The sequence below is a fragment of the Ruditapes philippinarum genome, unplaced genomic scaffold (genome assembly GCF_026571515.1).
Source record: "Ruditapes philippinarum isolate M1 unplaced genomic scaffold, ASM2657151v2 ctg3299_1_1_1_1, whole genome shotgun sequence".
Taxonomy (NCBI): Eukaryota; Metazoa; Mollusca; class Bivalvia; order Venerida; family Veneridae; genus Ruditapes; species Ruditapes philippinarum.
This window is the reverse complement of record NW_026864452.1, coordinates 39,315-65,768: the sequence shown is the minus strand read 5'-3', so window position 1 is coordinate 65,768 and position 26,454 is coordinate 39,315. Positions and strand designations below refer to the sequence as shown.

At 31.5% G+C, this 26,454-nt stretch overlaps 1 protein-coding gene across 1 annotated transcript; it reads left to right on the top strand.

Annotated features, from left to right (window-relative positions):
- Positions 1-4,622: 4,622 nt before the first annotated feature.
- LOC132725632 (protein-S-isoprenylcysteine O-methyltransferase-like) lies at positions 4,623-19,762 on the top strand. The gene is made up of 4 exons (XM_060710805.1): positions 4,623-4,847; positions 13,080-13,338; positions 15,357-15,574; positions 19,468-19,762. The coding sequence occupies exons 1-4, from the start codon at positions 4,623-4,625 to the stop codon at positions 19,648-19,650; spliced, it is 885 nt and encodes a 294-aa protein (XP_060566788.1). The 3' UTR covers positions 19,651-19,762.
- The last annotated feature ends 6,692 nt before the right edge of the window (positions 19,763-26,454 follow it).

Below are 26,454 nucleotides of genomic sequence, written 5' to 3'. Positions count from 1 at the left end.
AGACGGATTAAAGTTATTGTTTCCTGACATCAAAAAGAATTCCCGTTATATCAAAAATAAAATAGGTACTATTTAAAGAAAAGCTTAAGAATCCCCTGGTGGCAGATCATTTGAACCTAAGGGATTCACAAACACATTCAACTGATTTAACACCCAATTTTTCGTGTCATAAAGGATCTAAACGTTTGTTAATGTATAGTGACGTCGAGGCCAATCACAATGTTACAATTAATTGATGAACCGTTACACCTCTTAAAATTATGCCCCCCCCCCCCCCCCCTGCCGGTTTTGCAAAAAAAATACGTATTCATCCGTTAGTCATGAATTTATTTCTTGACAGCAACATTTCATTTTCTGAATAAAACGAAAATGTATATAATAAAAGGAAAATTATGTTGCAGTAGCTTTCTGAGGCTGGGTATTTTTCTACTCGCAACGTTGGAAAATTGATATCTCGCTCGATCTTCGGTCTCGCGAGATATCAATTTTCCACCGCTGCTCGTAGAAAAATACATAGCCTCAGCAAGCTACTACAACATAAAATTCTGTATATATTCATTAATAGTTGTTAAATGAGTTATATCATACTTAAGAGCTCACTGAAATTAATATAGAGTTCGTTAAGTTTTTATTATCCTGTGCAGATCGTAATTTACCAAGCAGCCAACCTAACTGCTGTTATGAGTCTTAGACTAAATTGTTCTAATTATTTGGCTATTTTGTTTATTTTATAAGTCAACCTAAAAGTGTTCGATGTATAAGCAATATATTTGACTTTGTTTTTAATTGGCAGAGAACTACAATCTTGAAGAAAGAAATGTTGTTGATTTGTTTGTAATCCGTCTAGATAAAGACTTATATATAATCATGTGGATAGCTTTTTACATGTTGGAGCTTCCAAGATTGTCAGTATTTCATAGATTCAGCTGTTTTATGTTAACTGAACAATATAGATACAATGTGGAGGTCTTTATTGATGCTATTTCAGTGTTGTTATCTAAGAATGAATGTCTGATATCTCTAGCTTGTTCGGCAGTGGCACGCTATAAATAATTTACTTCTGTTAAGTAAAGTGTATCACAAAAGAAGATAGATATTAAAATGTCCTCCGATATTGCGCTACATGTATAATTATAAAACGTCTGTTGTTGTCAACTGTTGTCCAGTTTTCTAACACCAACATGTATATAAGATTATGATACTGTTCCGGGAGATATCTACATTATGTTGAAGTGCCTTACTAATGATTATTCAAATAAGACTTCGATAAGTTCAGTCTGTTTCGAGGATGGCTACTATATATTCAATAAATCAAGGGTGGGATTCAAGCCTATAGTGACATACAGAAGTCATAGAATATTCTACCTGATGATGTGATAAAATACCTACACATTATTACATTGTTATATATCATGCGGATATTATACATTGATGAGTACAATACTGAGAGCCGAGTCTGATATAGGTTTTGCAGCTGTATACGAGTCCAATATATAGATATCAGTATTGTTCTCAACAATGTATGATGACCTCTATAAATTTCATTGTTTTTTCTTCTTCATATTTTGCCAGAACTGTTTTACTTCTAGTACAAAAAAGAATTGATATTTTAATCCTGAAAATGAAATTACATGTAAGGCTGGATGGAGTACGATATGTATTTGATATAGATATTTTGTATTCTAAATATAAACGCGAGTCTATGTGAGGTATGATAAGCATTTGATAAGGGTTTTTGGATTGCGGAAATTGAAACGAGGCTAAAATGATAAGATCCGACAATGATTTTCTTTGGCATAAAACGTGACTCAAACGCAAGAAGTTCAATGTTGATTTTTTTATAAGGTGTGGAATAAATCAACAAATATATATGTACATACCAGACCTCGCCAGATATAGAATTCTACTAACAGATAAATATTTGACACAAAATATGTAAAATAAAATGATATTTACATATGTGTCCTGTTGAAACAAATGGCCCGTTGTCTCGGGAAGCGGGATTTGAAAAATTTAGTCTTAGGCGCGATTTCTGTCTTTCCATATATATTACTCCCCCACCGCTTATCTAGATGGGTTAATTATGTCAAAAGTCAATCATTAATTGGTAAAGAAGTCAGGAAAATAAATCCAACAAAAATCAAACTGATCTCTAATTAATCAAGACTTATTGTTGAGCATAAAATAGTTCCTAATTTGCGGGCAAACGTTATTGTAAAGGAAAGTGAACACATAACACATCCATCCCACCAGAGGCCAGCGTATTATATTAAAAAGAAAAACTGAAGAGAAAAACTAATTAAAGGTCAATGATGCCTAATAATGCTATCAAATGCATTTTCTCAAAAATTTGGTACGAACGTCAATTTGGTAGGTACTTGGTAGTTGGTAGTTTATGGTGAAGGTGATGTTACCATAGAGATACGGACAACCCACACCCCGGACAAGCCCCCCCCCCCCATCTAGAAATGACAAGGTGGACCAAAGTCCCCCACCTTAAAATTTACACGTAGGAAAAAAGCCCCCACCCCCATAAACAATACAAGTAGGACAAAAGTCCCCCCCCCGGGTTTACATGTAAAAAACATATTTTGCATTATAGTTAAAATTATGCCTTTTTTTTCAATAAATTTGGATATTTTATTTATTTATTATGATATCTTTTCAATTAATTTGTTCAAAATGAAACCCTCATTCTCAACTTTTACATAAAAATATCTTTTGAAAAGAAGTAAAGAACAAACTGATTATTCCCAGCTATTGTTAAGGTTGTTTGATGGACTGGGGGGGGGGGGGGGGGGGGCATTTGTCCTATGTGTAAATTTCATTGGGGAGGGGGCTTTTGTCCACCTTGTCATTTTTTGATAGGGGACTTTTGTCCAGGGGGGGGGGGGGCTTTTGTCCTAAACTCGTTTCCATATTATCTTGTTATATAACTCACAAAAAATACTTTTGTTTTCAAAGGAATATATACAGTATCCGAATTTCCAACTACCATGTAGAAGGTAGGATTCGCGAGAATTATCATCTGATTCTCCTGGTGGACATAGGGAGAGAGGGTGTTTCAATATTGAATAACACATCTATCTTGCTATATATATCCGTAATATTTATTCCACAAAAGTGCTAACTGTTTTTAGGGTAAAGCATTCAAAGTTCGAATTACCAACTACCTTTAAGATAGCAGTTAGTGGGGAATATGCCCCCTCATTTTTTCTGTGTTTAAAATGTATGAAGTGATTGAACATTTCATGCTGTTTATAGTGATTTGAACTACCAATTACCAGCAGTTCAATTATTAGGAATTACGATTAACCAACAACCAGCTAGTTGGTAGTTGGTTATTCGAATATCCAACTACCTACCAAATTGACGTTAGTATTTAATATGGATGTCACATACTATTTTGCTTATTAACTGCACATTTAGCGCTACTTTCTTCAGTTGTAAACATCTAAAATTCGTTATTAAAACATCATTAAACATATGTTTACATTTATAAGAATGGAAATAAATAGAAAATAAATAAAAAAATTCATACAATAATATTTGCAGCGCACATATAGCGTTTGAAAAGATAAAAAAGCAGCTTAATTAATATACATATATACAAATATCATTAAATCATTAGATGTATAAAGCTTTGTATTGAATCTCCCACGAGTAGCTGTATATCAAAACAAAATTTAACTTACCGAGTTCCAGATTTTTTACATATTTATATAATACTAGAAACCAAACGCATGAAGTTGGATATTATATTTTATCACGGACTTTAAGTACTGTATTTACAGTCCGTGGATATACATGTATATATTTCATATGTGACTATACACAATAGAAAAAAAATCGACATTTGAAAAATTTGTATTTTATTTAATAGCTCTTGGCACGATTATGACGCGTAGGCCTGGTTAAAGACAGGCGTTATACAGATTATATACTACGTTTCCAATCACTTTAAAGGCACATTCTTTTTCGTGCGTGTTGTTAATCCTACTATCAGATAGTTAGGTAATTTTATTTAAGTATAAAGATATGTTCTGTTTTGTAATAAATGTTATTGATACACCAAAATATCTTAAACCATACAATGTATATAATACTGCCATTGGCCGACTATGAATAAATTTGATAGCATTCAGACTCAAAGAAAAATATATATGTGCCATAGCTAAATATTTATATTGGGCAAATCATAAACGTATCTCTTAATATGTTGTTTTTCTGTAAAACTATATTATTGACAAGTACAAGTCTTAAATTATTTGTTCCTTTATTAACTTCAATTCTTCAGAAAACTGTGCATGTATTGTTCACTGCTATTTTTCTCACTGTACATGTATATCATCGTTATTTGGCAATAAGTAATGAATATATTATATATAATTATGACTGTGTTAAGATAAACTTCAACTTCGTGGATATTTCATAATAATAATAGGCCTATATTATTATCCTAGTGTCAATTTCTGTAATTCTCTCGCAAGTTTTTTGTTGTTGTTTTTTAAGATATGTCTTAAACTCTCTGATAATTTATCAAATACTCGAAAGACTCTAAATCTTTAGTCAAACCGGCGTGGTACGAATATTGTCGCAGCAAAGACGACAACGCTAATAAAATGAATGGTATGGTAAAAATCAACATGGCGCCGTCCGCACCTGAAGATATTTCACTTTCGAGTTTTTTACTTGGATTGACATCTCTTCTCCTTTATATTCTTTTTAGTTCATGTGAGACTTTGCTCAATTTATGGAAGGAATGGTGGATATGTATTTATATAGTTTACGTGGTCCTGATAAACTGTGTCGTCTGGATTTATTTCAACTCTAAGGACGCCTACAAGGTAAAATAGTGGGTGGGGTATGAAGAAATGGACGGACATGTTTACATGTAGTTCTGGCTTCCAAAACTTTATAAGCCTCTATTTAGCATTTTTGTTTTTCATCTGATGCGGCATTAAAGTTTTGGATTAGACCCGCTACGAAACCTAACCAGAATAACATAAGTTGATTTAACCTTATTTTTCACTTGCAAATACACTTGACCCAATCAATTCTTGTGCGTTCTACGATAAAACAATTATTTTAACATTGTTCTATACCAATTAAAGTATCAAAATAATATGAAATTAGGCGCGGAAAGCTCTTATAATTATGATTTAAGCATAACATGTTTAGTGTACATGTTTACCAGATCTATCATGCAATTCGTTAATAAGTAAATGCAGGTATTTTGTACCGTAAACAGAAACAGAATAAATTGGTGGTGTTCAACCTATCATCGGGAGAGGGACCACTGCGCATGCGTCAGCGTTTGGAAAATCCCGTCCGCCATTTTCTGTAAATCTCTAATCACATATGTTGTTTTTACGTCATTTTTAATGTGCTTATTTATCAAAAAGGATTTAAAAGTAACTGTTAACATTTAACATCGTTACTATAGATCTTATGAATGAAATGAATGTTTATTTTCTGATGTTGTACATCATTCTTTCACCGGAAGTGTTATTAAGCATGCGTCTGCTAGCAATTGTCTGAATTATGTAGATGCTCGGGCCAAAAAAAAAAATATGTCTGGTTCAGGAAACATTGGTCCAAAAAATCAGGAGGGTAGGGATTTTTTTTTTTTTTTTTTTTTTTTTTTTTTTATGGTTGGGAGAATGTCTTAATTTCCATATATAGATGTGGTGTTGCTTGCTTAACATACTTAAACAAAGATTGTAATCAATCAATGCATACACCATTTTGTAATAAACCATCAACATGTGATATTGTGTTGTTTATTTCTTGTATGTAGTCATTAAACCATGTAGCACCTGTATTCATACTAATTTGCTTTCTATTCTGCTTATTATGTACCTTTTCCCTTTGAATCACCCGCTGTACTATTATAACCTGCATCTGACAGGTCTGACAATTAAAAGATCAAGGGTCACCTCTGTAACAATATAATAATAATGCTGTATTATAAGCTTAGAGCATCTGACATGCACTATTCCGGGGATCAAAATAACACATCTACTGTATATATAATTTTAATATTAATAAACATATTTAAATGGTCTTCAGGGGGCACAAGTCTATAGATATATAATTATGTGCAACTGGTACCAACAGTTGCAGGGTTCTCACAGAGAAGGAGTCTTGAGACTCCCAAGCACAAAAAAGTAGGAGTTCCAGATCACATTGAATATGTTAAGCCATCTTTGCTGCACTTATATGCAGTTAAATTGACAAATATGATACATGTATAGCAGAGTAAGGGGTTGGGGAGTCAGAGTTTGAACAGAGAAAAGGCTTATTCAGGAAAATGGTAATATGTCCCAAATGGAAAAAAATGTACCATAAAAGTGATTGAAAAGATTTGAAATATAATTCAAAACCCATACATCATCAGACCTTACACCCCCCTCCCTTAAAAAAGAAAATATTCATTATTGTTACAAACACATACTGGTAATGGCTCCATCTCAACTATTAATAATTAATTTAATTCTTAAATATATTTTAAGTGTTATTAAACACATTTTAACAGAACATATCTTCCTTTTGGCTACGATTTTTTTAATTATAAAAAGCGGCATCGCGAAAATATGTGACAATTGAAAATTTGTCTGTTTCCTGCAGAAACATTCACAATTCTACTTGTTGTTGATTTTGATCATAAAAGATTAAATATTTTTTGATTATTTTAAGATTGTTACTCATCGGCTATTTCAACAGGCATCGTAAAACAAAATTTTCACATTTGTAATTTTCGTACCCAAAAATGTTCGTACCGAAAATCAAAAAAAAAGTTTAGGGTCGGCGGTAAAAAAATAGGGTCGGTCGGGTTCCCTGAACCAGACATATTTTTTATTTTGGCCTCATTAAAAGCGCTGTGATATCTATATTTAGCTCAAAAGGATTTTAAAATGGCGGCGTCCTGTTAACTAAGGATTTTTTCATAGCTCATTAGGTATAGGATATATATTTTTTTGAAATTTTCATTTACTTTTGAATTTGATTTCATTTGAATTGATACGCATCATAGTTCATACATGTTATCTAAGAGCGCTAGAGCCCTCGCGGGGCCTTTGGCCCAGCTCGGACTTTCCGCATATTAATACTGTCATTAAAATTGCCTATTTGACTGTAAAACATCAATTACGCAGACTACAGTCGGCCATGACATTTAGGTGCCACTTGAGACTTCGTATGACGTCATTCGCGGGAACCGATTAGAATAGATTCGTGTACTATATTTAGAGCATCTTTGTTGACATGATTTCGATATTTTTATTCAAGATAATGTTTTTATTTAATATTTATTAATTTTTTAATACTTAAATATGATTTTATTGAATATAAAAGTCAGTAAATCACCTTTTTCAATATCTTTAAAAAAAGTAATTTATAAAAATATTGGAAGCACATGGGTTCATAAAGGTCAATCTTGTAATCACGTGGTCAAACATTTTGGCAATATGACGGCCAAGTGCCGAAATTTTTACCTGTCAGAAACTATTAGGTAGTTTATGTTGGTAATAAGATTTTTATTCGTCCATACTTGGCTTATCAAAAGATTATATATAATTTTATCAAGGTATGCTTCACTTTACTTCATGGCATGTTCGATGAATGAATACGAGCGTGTCAGATTCCTGGCCCGATTATTGGTGGACTTTCCCTACGGGGTTGCCTTCAGCTTTCACGTCATGTCATAGTATATAAACGGGTACGCGGAAGACCTTAAGCTAGTTTACATGTAGTTTATATTGTGTGCTGTCGATTAATGAAAATAGATAGGCAAGAGATCTGACCTTACATATATAGTAAATAAGTATATTTTTAAATAAAGAAAATGCCAGTTGCATCATGCTATTAGCTAAACTCAAGTTACAAGTAAAAACCAGCCAAAAATTGTAAAAAAAAATATAAGTGACTAGCCTTACCAGCTGCAACCCACAGGTTGTATAATACTTGCTAGCCAAAACAAATTAGAGTGATTGACCGTGACAGGAACTCTTTTGGGAACTTAATTTATGAAAAGATGCTATTTTTTAGCTAAAGGTACTTCAGCAAACAGGTTTTATAGTAGTGCTAGACCTGTTCGCTGAAGCAAATCCCGTATCGAAAGTCAACCAGAACCGTGACATATTTATGTCATGCTGTAATTCAATAAATTTGGGTGATCTGGACAAAAGCTATTTTAATACAGGTAGTTTACATATATTTGGGACACTTCAGTCTATATTTTTGAACACAGAACGTTAGATTGATGAAATAATGCCTCAAAGTTTATCAGCGGGTTCACATTAAATTTACATAAAATTCGCCGCCATTGCTACTCTAATTATCATGTGACTAGCGAGAATTTAGGTTCGGATATCTTTGCATGACATTTGGTGACCCGTGACACAAATGCTATTTTTAATTGAAAACATGTCTTTGCAATTATGAATAACAGTGTATTTATTCAATAACAGACATTGTACAAAAAACATGTTGGATTTATATTGTTTTGTGTGATGATCCATGAATTATTTGCTTGTTTTTATTTAAAATCAAACACTTACTATAAATAGTGTATGGTCCATTACTAAAAAAAGATGCTAGAATTTCCAAAACTTGAAGTCCCAAGATTTCATGTGAAAGCAGACTCCATAATGGTAAACATTCTCTACAGTACATATTTCCCTAAGTGTGATTTTAATAGGTTTTTATGTACGGCGCACAAATTGCCAAATTCTGGTAGCCTTTGCAAATAGGGTTGACCCATAACTTTACTGTCGCAACGTCAAAATAAAAGCGACATAAAGTTATGGAAGCCAGAACTACTATTTTTTAAAGTGGTTTGTTTATCAATCTGATGTTGTACAAATGTAATTATTGACGTCCCCTAGCTCAAGCCCTGATATATTACATTTACAGATGTAATTATATTACATTTACATCCCCTAGCTCAAGCCCTGATATATTACATTTACAGATGTAATTATATTAACATTTACACCCCCTAGCTCAAGCCGCTGATAATTTACATTTACAGATGTAAGTAATTTACATTTACACCCCCTAGCTCAAGCCCTGATATATTACATTTACAGATGTAATTATATTACATTTACACCCCCTAGCTCAAGCCCTGATATATTACATTTACAGATGTAATTATATTACATTTACACCCCCTAGCTCAAGCCCTGATATTACATTTACAGATGTAATTATATTACATTTACACCTCCTAGCTCAATCCCTGATATATTACATTTACAGATGTAATTATATTACATTTACAAACCCCTAGCTCAAATCCCTGATTTATTACATTTACAGATGTAATTATATTACATTTACACCCCCTAAGCTCAAGCCCTGATATATTACATTTACAGATGTAATTATATTACATTTACACCCCCTAGCTCAAGCCCTGATATATTACATTTACAGATGTAATTATATTACATTTACACCCCTAGCTCAAGCCCTGATATATTACATTTAGCAGATGTAATTATATTACATTTACACCCCCTAGCTCAAGCCCTGATATATTACATTTACAGATGTAATTATATTACATTTACACCCCCTAGCTCAAGCCCTGATATATTACCATTTACAGATGTAATTATATTACATTTACACCCCCTAGCTCAAGCCCTGATATATTACATTTATAGATGTAATTATATTACATTTACACCCCCCTAGCTCAAGCCCTGATATATAACATTTACAGATGTAATTATATTACATTTACACCCCCTAACTCAAGCCCTGATATATTACATTTACAGTGATATTTCCGCTGCATCTTCACAGTCTGACAGCTTGAACAGTATCGAAAGTAAATTTACTTCTATCTTAATGTTTTAAGTACATAGGTGTTTTTTATCATCAATATAATTATTTTATTTTATATTATTATGATGCAAATGTATTGATCATAAAATATCAAACATTTATACATAATTTTGAAAGTTAAAGAGTCAACTCGACACAGGTCAACTCGGCCCTCTTTAAAAAAAGAAATTAAACGTATTAACATTTTTTTCGATTACTTGCATGTTGTTAAGGCCAAAAATGTTATCAATGACAAAATAAAAGATATCTGGTTTATTCTTATATAATTGTACATTGTACTTAGAAATGCAGAATTAAAGTATATTTAGAAGAAATTCGTCATGATTTTCTTGCAGATTCGTTAAAAATTGATATTATACAAATGTGTTTCCTTTTATACTTTTTGTTTGTTAAGTTTGTTAAGTAATCTTCCATAAAATATGAATTAAAATAACGTGTTTATTTATTAGAATTACAGTCAACCTGGCCCCAAGTTAACCCGGCCCCAAGTCAACCCGGCCTCAAAATTGGTTAACCCGGCCCCAAAGTTGGTCAATCCGGCCCCACAGTATTCTTAATTGGTCAATGCGGCCCCAAAATTGGTCAGTGCGGCCCCAAAATCGGTCATTCCGGCCCCAAAATATATATTTTCAAAGAAAACTATTCAGGTCATTTTGTTGTATGATGGAATAAAAATGATTTATTATTAATTAAATATTATTAACTATAGAACAATAGTAAAAAAACATGAACTGGCTTAAAAGTGTCGGTAAATTTAATTGCGCCAATTAAGACTTTAATACGCAATAGTGATAATGAATAATTATATAACATCAACAATTATATGTACATCAACATTATTTCAGATGTGATAATCAAACAGTTTAAAGCAATGAATAAACAAAAAAGGTATACAGCTGTGAAAAACAAATAGTATCTTTCATGTCTTTATTCGATCACTATTACATATATAAATCCATGATTCGATGTAAACTAAAGATGGTTTCGTGAGTGTTAATGCGATAATTAGGAAGAAATGCATAGAATTTCGAGTTAAAAGGTTTGTATAAATTAAGTTTTTAACAATCTTTTTTTCAGTTCATTTGAATGTTTTTATTAAATACGTTCATCAGTATAATTAATATTTGTTTAGTTTTTTATTAACTTATTTTCAAAGAATATTTACTATGTAAAAAAAGTATTGGAATATTACTAAGTGTTTGAAAAAATGATAGTGTTTAATTAGTGTTTAATCACTTTATGACATTATGACTGATAACTGTAGTGATTGTGGATATATTGTGCGTGACAGACAGGAGGCAGTGACCTGTGATAGATTGCAGCATCTCTATAATTAATCTTACTTAAAAACTGTTAATGGAAACACTTTAGTGTGCTTTTGGTCATTTTTTTCTCTTTTTTTAACATACAATAACATAGTAATGATTTGAACACATTAAGGTTTCTTTTCTATGATATGTCAATAAAAAAGTTTAGTTTTTTCGTAATACTTCTATCATAGAGAGGTTAAGGTTAAAGACAGACGTCACCTTACTTTCGCGACGGTAAAAACAGTTAACTATGCATGTGTTGCTTGTTTGTTAATATTGCTAGTTTTTATATTAAATAAATAATAAAAGATATCATCGTTCAACTTTTGATATTGTTTTTGTTGTTAATTTTTATTTTATTTCTTGATAAGTGTTTATATTTTAAAGCAAAATAAATAATAAAAAAATGGGGCCGGGTTGACCAGAAATAACATTGATTTGGGGCCGGGTTGACCAATTTGGGGCCGGGCTGACTTGGGGCCGGGTTGACTTGGGGCCGGGTTGACTTGTACCGATTTATTATCATAAGCTTCTAATTAGTTGCAGGTGGTTATTTATCAAATTTGAATGATTGAGTCAAACATAATTATCACCTGATTAATCGGCAACTTTCATTATTCATTATTTTAATAATTTAAGAAAACATCTTTCCACGTTTTTGAATAAGTCCATATATTAATTATTCGACAATATTGAGTGATTAAACAAACCAATAATTATATTGATATTTACAATTGAAAATTTGGCCGAGTTGGAAAAGGGCCGAGCTGACTCCCTGGGGCCAAGTACGTATTAGGGCTGAGCTGACCCTGATTCAGTTTTGTATATATTATATTACATAACTGGAGGGTCAAATTTTGTTAAAATCAAGGGGATTTGACCTTGTAATCGGTAAAACTTAGTCAAAATGACCCTCAGGATTTCATGGCCAATGAATGCCCTTGAAATACTTCTAAGATGAGCTCTTTATAAATCTGTCCACTTAAAATTACATTCTTACATAATATAAACATGTTATCTTTCAAATATTACCTTTACAGATGATGTATGGATACAAGCATATAAAAGCTGGTCATATGGGACTTTATAATGTATGGCATGGAGTTTTGACTAACAGTACTGCCCTATATAGTATTGGATAAAGTCCAGCACAATGCTTTAATTATAATTTACCATATAAATTCGCATTGACATGTCTTTGTATATACCAGATTACTAGGGCAGTCATTGATGGAAAATTTTGTATCGATATATCCAGAGACAAATATCGACGATAAATTGATATATTGACTTTGACGGTAGATACAATGAAAATCAATTATATATGTGTTATGAATTAGGATAATGGTATTTTGCATGCTTGTTACACATTACAAATACAACAAACTAGCTGAAGTTTTTTTTCCCTGTTATTCTTGTCACTGACATTTGAAAACGTGTTAAAAGTTCAAGTTAGCCAAGAAAACTAGAAAAAAGTGACTTCTCTTATAAGCCAAAATAGAGAGGTATATTAACCAACAGAAATAAAAAATTTTTTTTGGCTTGTATCGATATGTGAAAGTGTGCATCTATATTGTATTGGATGATGAATATTGATGATATATCGATATCGCAATATTCAATGACAGCCCTACGTATTACCAACATTTTTAATCAAATTTTCTGTGATTTTTTTCTGTAAAAATATTAGTTTCTGCAGAATAACTTTGTAGGGTGTTTATATTTAGAATGCATGTATGTAATTTGAGAAACAAGTCAATCTTGATTTCACATGTTGGTATTTACTGGGCGGCACTGTTAACCACTCATCATTTATGATTTCAACCTGTTTTTGACAATGTTTGTTATTATATGTCACTCATCATTTATAATATCAACCTGTTTATGACAATGTGTGTTATTATATTTCAGATTGCTGTAAGAGGAAGTTTTCTTGGCTCAGTTTGTGGTCTAGGATTGATCATTAATTTTCATACATGGCAATGGCAGCATTTTGGGTGGTACCTCACTTGTTTGAGTATTTTTCACTGGTCGGAATATTACACTACAGCTGTGACAAATCCAAGGTCATTAACACTGGAGTCATACCTTTTAGATCACAGTACAGAATATAAGATAGCTGCAGTTGCTAGCTGGATAGAATTTACTTTAGAATGGTATTTATTCCCAGGTAAGAAAGAAAATTAAACTTTTTCATATACATTACACAAGATATGTGTAACAATAAAATGTGAAAAAGATGTTCAGCATATTCCTTGTTTGAATAAGTAGATAAGTAATATGATTTGTTTGTCCAATATTTTCTATGAAGCTATTTTGATTAGTCCCCACCTCTCGGTTAATTGCCCTCTGTCCATCTGTGATGTACGTCCATCCACAAACTATAAATTAATAAATAAAAAGGGGCCATCAAACTGTAAACAGAACAAAGGAGGACAATAGAGTCCATTCCGTTAACAATAGAATAATGTGCAAATAGCCTCTTTTATTATACAAAAGTAAAATAACAATAGAAATGGCCCCTAATATCATTTGGGTCACGTGACTGTTCCTATGTCCACTTATCAGTACTTCAACAATTCATCAAGGGATTTTGAAATAACTGGGCACAAGTTAACACTATTTTGATGATCCCCCAATGACACAGAGGTCACAACATAACATGCTCTGTATTTTCCTTGTTCAGAGAATATATACAATGTAATGTGGTGAAACTAAAATCTAAATAGATAACAGTGAGTTGGAGTGCACATCTGAAAAACCATAACTTCATCTTAATTAATTTTCAGTTCACTCCCTTTATGTATAAAAACTGCTTAAATGTATATTTATTGACTCATACACAGGAGTTAATTTTTTATATTTCTATAATGTGTAACAGTATTTATTGTTGCATGTGAAGGTCTAACAAAACTTTATTAAAATGTAACAGATCACAATTCAAGGTGCATTTTAAAATATGTCAGTTTTTTATAATGTGTTAAAGATTTTGGGAATTTACTTTTTTCAACATAGATGATATTTGTTAAAAATACAAATGTATATTTCGCAGAGTGAACACCAGATGTAATATTTTAATATTATGATATTATACTACAATATTTTCATTCATGACATCATCAAATCATGAAATCACATTGCTCTTGTTGAATAATACATCTTCTGTAAAATTTTATGAATTTTGTTACATTTTTTCATGTGATAATTATGTCCTGATTTTCTTATGCCACTTGTCATCAGGCACATTTTACTGTGGAAAAACATGTATTAAATGTGATAATTTTATTTATAACATCCACTATATGAATTATTTGTTTTATATAACAAACATTTATATTTCATCAGCAACAAACTATTGATTATTATTTGAAATTCCATTTAAAATGATGCAATGCCCATTCTGGTGGGAGACTTTTATACATTGTTTCTATAAACATCAGGTATGAAGCAGTATAGATACGTCAGTTTATTTTGACTATTTCAGGTATGAAGCAGTTTAGATACATCCGTTTGTTTGGACTATTTCAGGTATGAAGCTGTATAGATACATCAGTTTGTTTGGATTATTTCAGGTATGAAACAGTATAAATACATCAGTTTGTTTGGATTATTTCAGGTATGAAACAGTATCAATACATCAGTTTGTTTGGATTATTTCAGGTATGAAGCAGTTTAGATACATCAGTTTGTTTGGACTATTTCATGTATGAAGCAGTATAGATACATCAGTTTTTTTGGATTATTTCATGTATGAAGCAGTTTAGATACATCAGTTTGTTTGGATTATTTCAGGTATGAAGCAGTATAGATACATCAGTTTGTTTGGATTATTTCAGGTATGAAGCAGTATAGATACATCAGTTTGTTTGGATTATTTCAGGTATGAAGCAGTATAGATACATCAGTTTGTTTGGATTATTTCAGGTATGAAGCAGTTTAGATACATCAGTTTGTTTGGATTATTTCAGGTATGAAGCAGTATAGATACATCAGTTTGTTTGGATTATTTCAGGTATGAAGCAGTTTAGATACATCAGTTTGTTTGGACTATTTCAGGTATGAAGCTGTTTAGATACATCAGTTTGTTTGGATTATTTCAGGTATGAAGCAGTATAGATACATCAGTTTGTTTGGATTATTTCAGGTATGAAGCAGTATAGATACATCAGTTTGTTTGGATTATTTCAGGTATGAAGCAATTTAGATACATCAGTTTGTTTGGATTATTGTTGACAGTTGTTGGAGAGATTGTACGTAAAGCCAGTATGATTACAGCATCTACAAACTTTAATCATTATGTACAGTATAGAAAACAGCGAGATCATCAGCTAGTCACACATGGTATATACTCTCTATGTAGACATCCGTCTTATGTTGGCTGGTTTTTGTGGAGTATAGGAACACAGGTAATATATTATATCATATAAAATATACATGTATATAATACACATGTCAACTTTAAAGTCCAAGTAAGCCTCAAGAATGCTATAATTTTATTGTGTCGCCTCTACAGAGTAGTGGCAACATATAGGGATCACTTCTCCATCGTCTGTCTGTCTGTCCAGACTACTCCCCATAAACTACTGGTGCAATTTCATCCAAACTTTACAGGAATGATCAGTACAGTGTTCAATCTAGAGCGCGCCATTGCGCCATTGACCCCCTGAAAAGGCCACCGGCGCAAAACAAAATCAACTGTGGGCCCGATGGGCGCACTCATAGAAAATGCCCTAAATGACATTAGAATGCTTTCTTAAACCTGATTAAGTACATAAAAGAAGTTTCTTGTGAATAATATTAATAAATACTTAATTCAAAACTGAAGTTTGTATTGAAAAACAAGAGCATGTTGGTAAGATAGACTGCACTCGGTAACCCATTTAAAACCTTTATCGCTACGCCCTCTCGGTCTGTGTCTGTAAATACTACATGTATGTAGACTTGTTCTTCGTACCGTAACTATTACGTACTTTTGAGTCACAGTTTTTATAAGCAAAACAAATCGTCACAGATAATCCAATACGTGCGTGTAGTTATAATTTTTTCACGGTCAAAACAAATACATATGTAATAGCTTTAAAGGAAAAAAATATATATATATTTGTGAAAAGTGCGAGTTAATGATAGAGAAGTGTGCATAAATTATTACGAACACGCCTTCATCCAATTAAAAAAAGTCTTAAAGATGGAGCAATCAAACACGATTGGCTAGGGAGTGTCTGACAATTAAGTAGATTAACTTTGATTGGTCTTTGGCTGGTCGCGCTAAAACATTGTGCATATCATTAATCAATACAGACATCTTAAGCGTGACGTAAGAACTGCTGCCCTGACAAAAGATCAAAGGTACCGGTATGTCAATATACATTGTCTTAGCACCTGTTGACACTTTGTTTTTCGCTTGGATATATTGAGAAGAGTAAATGTTTTTAGTGACTATTGTAAGTTTATATTCTTCATAAACAAAGCTAATTTCAAAATATGATTTTCCTTTATATATCGGACCCTGATTAAAAAACTGAACATTATTATCAAATATCCCTGGTAACATTAAAGTAAGATTCATATTTTTCTTTGAACATTATGTCATCGCGTTTCTTTACCAATCAGTTCTTAAATTTGAGCCTGTATCAACGCTAATGTCTTTTTTTTTAGTTGAGTTGTTTTGGAATTTTGCAACCGTTTTTGGTCTAAATATGGTACGTGAACAAGTAACTTAAAAGATACAATAGCTTATTTGAATTTGATGTTCATTTTAAGTTTGGCCCCCTTTTTTCTCAAATGACCCCCTTTTGAAAAGTTAATGGGCCCGAAGGGCCCCCTGGGAATTTGTTCTAGATTGAACACTGTCAGTACCAAGTCTAGTTGTGCATATTGTCAGCATTTTCCCGTTCAATGATTTTTGTAAGAGTTATGGCCCTTTAATAATTTTTATTTTTAAAGTTTGTCCGGACTACTTCTCTTATACCACAAATGCAATTTAAATGAAACTTTACAGAATTGATCTGTAGCTCAAGTCCTTGCGCATATTGCACGAGTTTTCCCATTGAATGATTTTTGGCCGAGTTATGGCCCTTTGATAAAAAGGTGTTTTTTTCTGTGTGTTGCCAGGTACACAAAAGCTTGTCCGGACTACTCCTCATAAACAACTGGTGCAATTTTATCCAAACTTTACAGGAATGATCAGTACCAAGTCTAGTTATGCACTGTCCGTCTGTCTGTCCGTCTGTCACAAAACTTGTCCCAACATGAAATTGGCCATCATGAGGCGACACATGTCATCACTGATCGCTCTTGTTTATCAAGAAATTATTAGTTTTGGTCTCCTGTTACATTTCCCTAAAAAGTACTCATTGTTTATTTACATCAACAATCTTTTGTTCCTTTTGATTTTTCGCAATTGGTATAGTTAAAAATATAATTTTGTTGACATTTTGCAACATTTATGACACATTATTTCACATCCAACACTACTTTCTTCAGCTGATTTACATCTAACTGTTCTTAATCCACCAATAAAACATTAATAAACATAATTAAACAAATACTTTGTCCTTTCTTAAAAAGTAAAACATTTCTGAGGCAGAGTGTGCCTTTAATGTACCTTTAAACATTTAGTTTGCTGCTGGCAAATGGTTCTACCTTTGTGATAAATTTATATCAACATTGTATGTTTTAATTATCCCCCCCCCCCCTCTAGTGATTGGTCATAACTAGTAGATGATCCTATTGATTTTAGGGTCACTAGGTCAAATGTCAAGGTCCCAGGGGCCTTAAATGTCAGAATGGTTCCGCTGATTATCTTGAAAACTGTTCATTTAAAAGTCTTCATATTTCACATAGTGATTGGTCATAACTAGTAAATGACCCCTATTGATTTTGGGGTCACTAGATGAACAGTCAAGGTCACAGGGGCCTTAAATGTCAGAATGGTCTCTGCAGATTATCTTGAAAAGTATTCCTCACAAAGTCTTCATATTTCACATAGTGATTGGTCTTAACTAGTAGATGACCCCTATCGATTCTTGGGTCACTAGGTTAAAGGTCAAGGTCACAGAGGCCTAAATGTCAGAATGGTTTCTGCTGATTATCTTGAAAAAAAGTCATCACAAAGTCTTCATATTTCAATAGTGATTGGTCATAAGTAGTTGATAACCCCTATTGATTTTCGGGTCACTACATGTAGGTCAAATGTCAAGGTCACAAGGCCTTAAATGTCAGAATGGTTTCCGCTAATTATCTGGGTTACAATTCACCACAAAGTCTTCATATTTCACATATTGATCGGTCATAACTAGTACATGTAGATGACCCATATTTATTTTGGGGTCACTAGGTCAAGGTCACAGGGGCCTTGAATGGTAGCATGATTTCCGCTTAATATGTTTGTTACTTTTCATCATAAAGTCTTTATATTTCACATTTTGAATGGTCATTATTTTACTAGGTTAAGATATTATTTGGTCATAACTAGTAGACGACCCCTATTGATTTTGGGGTCATAAGGTCAAAGGTCAGGGTCACAGGGTCCTTGAATGGTAGTATGATTTCAGCTCATTATCTTGAAAGATTATTATCACTAAGTCTTCATAACCAGCAGATGACCTGTATTGCTCTTGGGGCCATTTGTTAAAAGGTCACGGTCAAAGGGGCCTTAAATGTCAGAATAGTTTTCGCTTATTATCTTGAAAACAATTTATCACAAAGTCTTCATATTTCAGATACTGATAGGTCATTACTAGTAAGTGACCTTTATTGATTTTTGGGTCACTAGGTCAAAGGTCAAGGTCATAGGGATCTTGAATGTTAGTATGGTTTCCGCTTATTATCTTGAAAGCTATTTATCACAAAGTCTTCATATTTCTAATATTTAATTAGATGTCCCCTATTGATTTTGGGTCACTAGTTCAAAGGTCAAGGTCACAGGTCAGAATAGTTTCTGCTCATTATCTTGAAAACTATTTATCACAAAGTCTTCAGTATTTTTCTTTTTTCCATAATTGAACCCATTTATGGCAAGTTTCTATAACAAAATTACCAATAATGTGAGTCAAGGGCTAGAAAGGGGGCATATGTTTTGTTAGACATTTCTTGTTATTTTGATGTTTTTACCATTTGTTTCTTTTTGTCCAGACTTTAATACTAATAAATAATTACATATTATCAAGATAAAACTTCATAAAAGACACTAAATCGTACATTTAGTATATATATTCTGTTTTAAATATTTGAATATTTTTATTGAGACATTATTTATTGTTGGTTCTATATTATGATATATTATTTTTTTGAATTACAGGTTATACTGTGTAATCCAGTATGTCTGGTAGGATATACAATAGTATCTTGGAGATTCTTTAGAGAGCGAATCTTTGAAGAGGAAATTTACTTACTCAACTTTTTTGGTGAAGATTACGTTGACTATCAGAATCGTGTAGGAACAGGTCTTCCATTTATATCAGGGTATAAAGTGAAATACTAAACTGCCTGACACTATGATTTATAATGTAATAATATTATGATGAACACTTTACTGTCTAGTTCAACTAAATCTTTTTCAAAGTGAATAATGTTTAATTTTTAGGTGAACTTTTATTTTTAGCTCGACTATACGAAGTATATGGAGAGCTGTCCTACTCGCCCCGGCGTCGGCGTCCGCGTCCAGATTTTAGATTAAAGTTTTGATGCGGTAAAAAATTTTTCACTATAACTTTGTCATTTCTTAAGGTATCAACTTCAAACTTCAAATATATGTTCCTTATCATCAACCACATCTTATGTGACAAGGTTCATAACTCTAGCACCAATATTTTTAGATTTATCTCCCCTTGAACTTAGAATTTTCCTTAAAAAATACTATTTTTTACTGTTACTTCTTTATTTCTTAAGGGATCAACCTCATACTTCAAATATATGTACCTTATCATCATCCCCATCTTATGTGACAAGGTTCATAACTCTAGCACCAATATTTTCAGATTTATCTCCCCTTGAACTTAGAATTTTCCTCAAAAAATGCTATTTCTTACTGTTTCTTCTTTATTTCTTAAGGGATCAACCTCATACTTCAAATATATTTACGTTATCATCATCCCCATCCTATGTGACAAGGTTCATAACTCTAGCACCAATATTTTCAGATTTATCTCCCTTTGAACTTAGAATTTTCCATAAAAAATATTATTTTTTACTGTTACTTATTTATTTCTAAAGGGATCAACTTCATACTTCAAATATATTTACGTTATTATCATCCACATCTTATGTTACAAGGTTCATAACTCTAGCACCAATATTGCAAGAATTATCTCCCATAAACTTAGATTTTTACTAGAAAAATGTTATTTTTTTATTATAACTTTTTTTTTTTTTAAAGGTATCTACCTCAAACTTCAGATACTTATTCCTTATCATCAATTACATTTTATGTGACAATGTTCATAACTCTTGAAGCAATATTTACAGATTTTTCTCTCTTTGAACTTAGGATTTTCTTTAAGAAATATAATAACTTCTTTACTTTTTAAGGTGTCTACTTCAAATATATATTTCTTATCATTACACAAATGTTGTGTGACAAGGTCCATAACTCTAGCATGACTATTTCAAGAATTATTCCCCTTGATCTTGGAATTTATGTTAACAAATGTTATTTTTTTACTATAACTTAATACATAATTATACATAATTGATTTTTCTTTAGTATTTTGTCCTCCTTACTGCGTCCAGTATTTTATTAGTCGAGCTTCGCTGTCTCCTGTGACAGCTCTTGTTTATGTTTAAACTGTTACAATGTCTTATTTACACATAAACAATGTTATGATGCATATTTAGACAATAACAATGTTGCAATGTATATTTATACATAAACAATGTGACAAGGTACATAAGACATAAACAATTTTACAATGTCTATTTACACATAAACAATGTTATGATGCATATTTAGACAATAACAATGTTACCATGTATATTTATAAATCAACAATGTGACAAGGTATATTTAGACATAAACAATGTTACAATGTCTTATTTACACATAAACAATGTTATGATGCATATTTAGACAATAACAATGTTACCATGTATATTTATACATAAACAATGTGACAATGTATATTTTGACATAAACAATGTTACAATGTATATTTAGACATAAACAATGTTACAATGTATATTTATACATAAACAATGTTACAATGTATATTTAGACATAAACAATGTTACAATGTATATTTAGACATAAACAATGTTACAATGTATATTTATACATAAACAATGTGTAACAATGTATATTTATGCATAAACAATGTTAACAATGTATATTTATACATAAACAATCTTGACAATGTATATTTATACATAAACAATGTTACAATGTATATTTACACATAAACAATGTTACAATGTATATTTAGACATAAACAATGTTACTATGTATATTTAGACATAAACAATGTTACAATGTATATTTAGACATAAACAATGTTACTATGTATATTTAGACATAAACAATGTTACAATGTATATTTAGACATAAACAATGTTACAATGTATATTTATACATAAACAATGTTACAATGTATATTTATACATAAACAATGTTACAATGTATATTTAGACATAAACAATGTTACAATGTATATTTAGACATAAACAATGTTACAATGTATATTTATACATAAACAATGTTACAATGTATATTTAGACATAAACAATGTTACAATGTATATTTAGACATAAACAATGTTACAATGTATATTTAGACATAAACAATGTAACATAGAGCATACAGATGATGAACGTTATCACTGTAATGACATTTATTATATTGTTGATATATCTTTACATGATTGTATTCATCTACAACACTATGCTTTATAATTATTTTCACTTATGTTGTTTGTTTTGTTTGATGATATATAATTATATAACATGATACTGTGATCAAGGCTTGTCATCAGTGAATAGTGTACAACATTTAAGCTTAGATAAGTGTATAGAACAGAAAATAAGATTAGAATGTTTGGAGGTTATATATTGATAGGAAGCATGTACTTTATTTTACAAATGAGAGCTGCTGTTATTTTATGTTATGCAAATTATATACTTGTTATACACATGTCCATGACTTATAAAATATTTATTATATATCACCAGGTATCAAATTTTGTGAGGGATATATGCTGAGTGACTGTTCTATAAGTAAATACCAATATGATATTTATTACACATTTTACAAATCTGTTCCTTCTTTAGATATTATAATATCCAGTATAGCATTAGCAGTCCAACAACATTCTATAATTATTCCCTGAGCTGGCACAATAATCTTTTTATTGGACTGTTAATATTTAGTGGTGTAAAACATGGAAGATGTTTTTTCAATATTTGTACTATACAGTCTGTTAAAAGTTTTTGGAAGGTTTTACTTGAACTATTGGTTTTAAGCAATTTAATCTTTTTGTCAGTAGAATTTAATTGTTTGTTTGTTTCATTTTACGCCTTTTCCCAACAGTATTTCAGTCATATAGGCGGGTAGTTTCCTAACCATCGTTCCTGGAGAGTTACACCAGTACTAGACTACCTTCCTCCTTGCTAAACTACCAAAGCATCTCCCGGGGATCGAACTCACGCCAGAGAGGTAACTGGATTAGAAGTCATCGACTCTAACCCCTCGACCACAGAGGCAGTCAATTAATTTTGTTCTTGTTGTATAGGAAATGCATTCAAATCTTCTTTTGTGAATGCCAAAAGCTTAGATATCTGGCATAAAGAATTGCCTAGTGGAGCTTTTCCTAAGTAATGTTAGACATTTAAGTCCTCTTTTGTGAAATTAGACTGGCAAGAGTTTAGAATTTTTCTTCATTAAGCATTTCTGATAGTAGACATTACAAATATTTTTGAAATCATGCAGCTTGGGTAAAAAATGACATACCAAATGTGATCTCATTTACTCATTTTAACATTGAAAGATAAAAATTGTGATCTTTTTCTAGCCATTTATCTTAGGTGAGTCACCCAGGGCCATCAGTCTCTCTAGATCTTATTATAAATTAAAATGTTTGACTAGAGTAGACAAACTTCACTTTAGATATAATAGAGAAGAATTCATAATGTGATACATAACTTTACCTGTTTATATTGGTACTTGCCTTGTATACACAGATAGTTGTGTAAATATCATGTATACTTGGAATTAACATGTTCTCTATATATGTCATCCTGATTTTTCCTGGAAGTTTCTGTCAGTTGATACACACATTATTTATTTATCTTTATAAAATACACTTATTTCCATGACATGATTTTATTGTGAAGAAAATGCATAGTTAATTTTTTGGCTGTGTGACTGAATAACATAATATTTTATTATTTAACTGACATATTTTATTTATGTTTCTACTATGAGAATCTTGTTGTTACACATATATAAGTTTAACTGAGGCACTAATAAACTAAGTGTGTGATATTATTTCATGAACAAAGTGTGACTTGTTATACTATATGTTTTATATCTCACTAGAGTGTAAGGTGCTCATTGTGTTACAGATATTTTATTTTGTTATCAAGCTATAACATCTTCTCTATGTATATATTGATAGTTTAAGATTTAAGTACGGATGTATAGTAAAGCACTATAAGGGTTTTTGCAGACATTCCGAAATGTGCTGGTCCTACAGACCTGACTGTAAAAATTTTGTTTGGACCGGGAAAATATCTGTCCAAGCTGGTCAGACTGTCCAGGAACAATCTAAAGATTTTATATTCAACTTTTACATAAGGGATCTTCAAAATAACATTTAAAATAAACACATTAATAATCAGTATTCCAAATCAATAATTTTCATATATTAATTTGCTGTTACGAATTAATCCGGATTAACACATTAGAAAATTAAGTTGTATTATCCCTATTTCAGTATTGCACGCAAACAAATACTTACTTCTGGTTAGAAAATTATTAGTTTTTGCGACTACAAGAAATGAGTATTTGATGCAATTTTGAAGGTGATGGGCCAGGTGCAAATGTTAACGAAATAGGAATTTAAATTATTCAGCGTGTCTTTTCTAATTTCCATTTGGTCCAGGAAACAAATGATGCAGTTCAGTAATTCTTCCAGACTGAATGTCCAGTAATGTCAAAATACTTTTCAGAATGTCTGTTTTTGTAGTGAGTACACTTAGAAAGTCACTACATGATCTTAGCAGTGTAGCTTTTAACAAAGTCTATAGATTGTAATATGTCATGAAAACTTCACATCTTTTCTTGTGTACTTATATGTGTCACACTATCTGAACATGAATGAGGTGTGCTCTTAAAGAATAATTTCCTAGGTGTACATTAAGGTTTCTTTAAAATTAAAGATAGATATATGTACAAAGATTAATCGTCAAGGTGTACTTCTGTATATAGATCAATCGTCAAGGTGTACTTCTGTATATAGATCAATTGTCAAGGTGTACTTCAGTTTTCTAGGTGTACTTCTGTACATATAATATTAATTGTCACATTGTGTTTCTACACATAAATTATCTCAATGTCTAGAATGTACATATACATAGATAAATTTTTTAAATGTACTTCTTTATGAAGATCAATTACCTAGGTGTACTTATGTATAGTTGTCCATTGCCTGGGTGCAATTTGGTACATAAATCAATAAATCGGTGTACTTTGTCCTGAGAACTATTGGTTAGGTGTACTCCTGTACATGATATATAAGTTGTCTAGGTAAAGTTCTCTACATAGATGGTACATAATTGTGATTGAAGATTCAATAATGAACTCGAGTAATGTACAAGTTGTTATTTGTTGCTTAGTTATAACAAATTGTCATATAATCTGTAATTATGCCTGTCCTGACTTAGAGGAGATTGACCATAAAACAAAGTTTAATTTATTGTATGACTGACATGTTTTGTTAGCAAAATGATAATTTTAAGTTGCAATGTCTGAAGGTCTGTTCAATTAACAACTTTATTTTAGAATAACAGATTTGTGTAACGTTCTAGTCGACAAGTATATTGTAAGTGATTTATTGCTCAACTAATATTGGTTGCAATGTTCAACACCTAACTGAACATGTATATTTGTATAAACAAGGCTTTGAGAGCTTGTATACTGTTATATATTCATAAACACTTGTTAAATATGTTGATGTATATTAGCTTCATGTGTGAAAGGTTTATGTTTCTTGATACTTGAAGTTAGAATTACAGTTTAGTAAGTAAAAAGTAGTATTTTTTATAAACAATGTATAGCATAATGTATTATATTATGAAACATCATGTTTTAACATGTGTGGATTGTTTAAGAAAATAAAAACTTGATAACTCAATTTGTGTTGATTATTTAATAGCATGTGTGTGGTACTTACAAATGAAATATGATTAATGTAAGTCTAATTTACTTACTTCAACTGTACATGTACTATAAGGTAACAGGTCTTAGGGGCTTCAAATATATCCATTTACTAATGATAACAGTTTAAATTTTAACAGCTATAAAACCTTGATAATACCATCGGGATATAACCAGTCTACCCTGTACTCAATCAATATAAAACCAGTCTACCCTGTACATCCATCAATATAAAACCAGTCTACCCTGTACATCCATCAAAATAAAACAAGTCTATCGTGTTCATCTATCAATATATAACCAGTCTACCCTGTACTCCATCAATATATAACCAGTCTTTCCTGTACTCCATCAATATATAATCAGTCTACCTTGTACAAATATCAATATATAACCAGTCAACCCTATACTCCATCAATATATAACCAGTCTATCGTGTACAACCATCAATATAAAACCAGTCTACCCTGTACATCCATCAATATATAACCAGTCAACCCTGTACTCCATCAATATATAACCAGTCAAACCTATACTCCATCAATATATAACCAGTCTACACTGTACATCCATCAATATATAACCAGTCAACCCTATACTCCATCAATATATAACCAGTCTACCCTGTACATCCATCAATATATAACCAGTCTACCCTGTACATCCATCAATATATAACCAGTCTACCCTGTACATCCATCAATATATAACCAGTCTACCCTGTACATCCATCAATATATAACCAGTCTACCCTGTACATCCATCAATATATAACCAGTCAACTCTGTACTCCATCAATATATAACCAGTCTATCGTGTACATCCATCAATATATAACCAGTCTACCTTGTACATCCATCAATATATAACCAGTCAACCCTGTACTCCATCAATATATAACCAGTCTACCTTGTACATACA

Excerpts from the sequence above, each read along its gene's own strand:
- LOC132725632 (XM_060710805.1), top strand. The coding sequence starts at position 4,623 with ATGAATGGTATGGTAAAAATCAACATGGCGCCGTCCGCACCTGAAGAT. Across the intron at positions 4,848-13,079 it reads ACTCTAAGGACGCCTACAAG|ATTGCTGTAAGAGGAAGTTT; the intron begins GTAAAATAGTGG and ends ATTATATTTCAG. Across the intron at positions 13,339-15,356 it reads AGAATGGTATTTATTCCCAG|GTATGAAGCAATTTAGATAC; the intron begins GTAAGAAAGAAA and ends GGATTATTTCAG.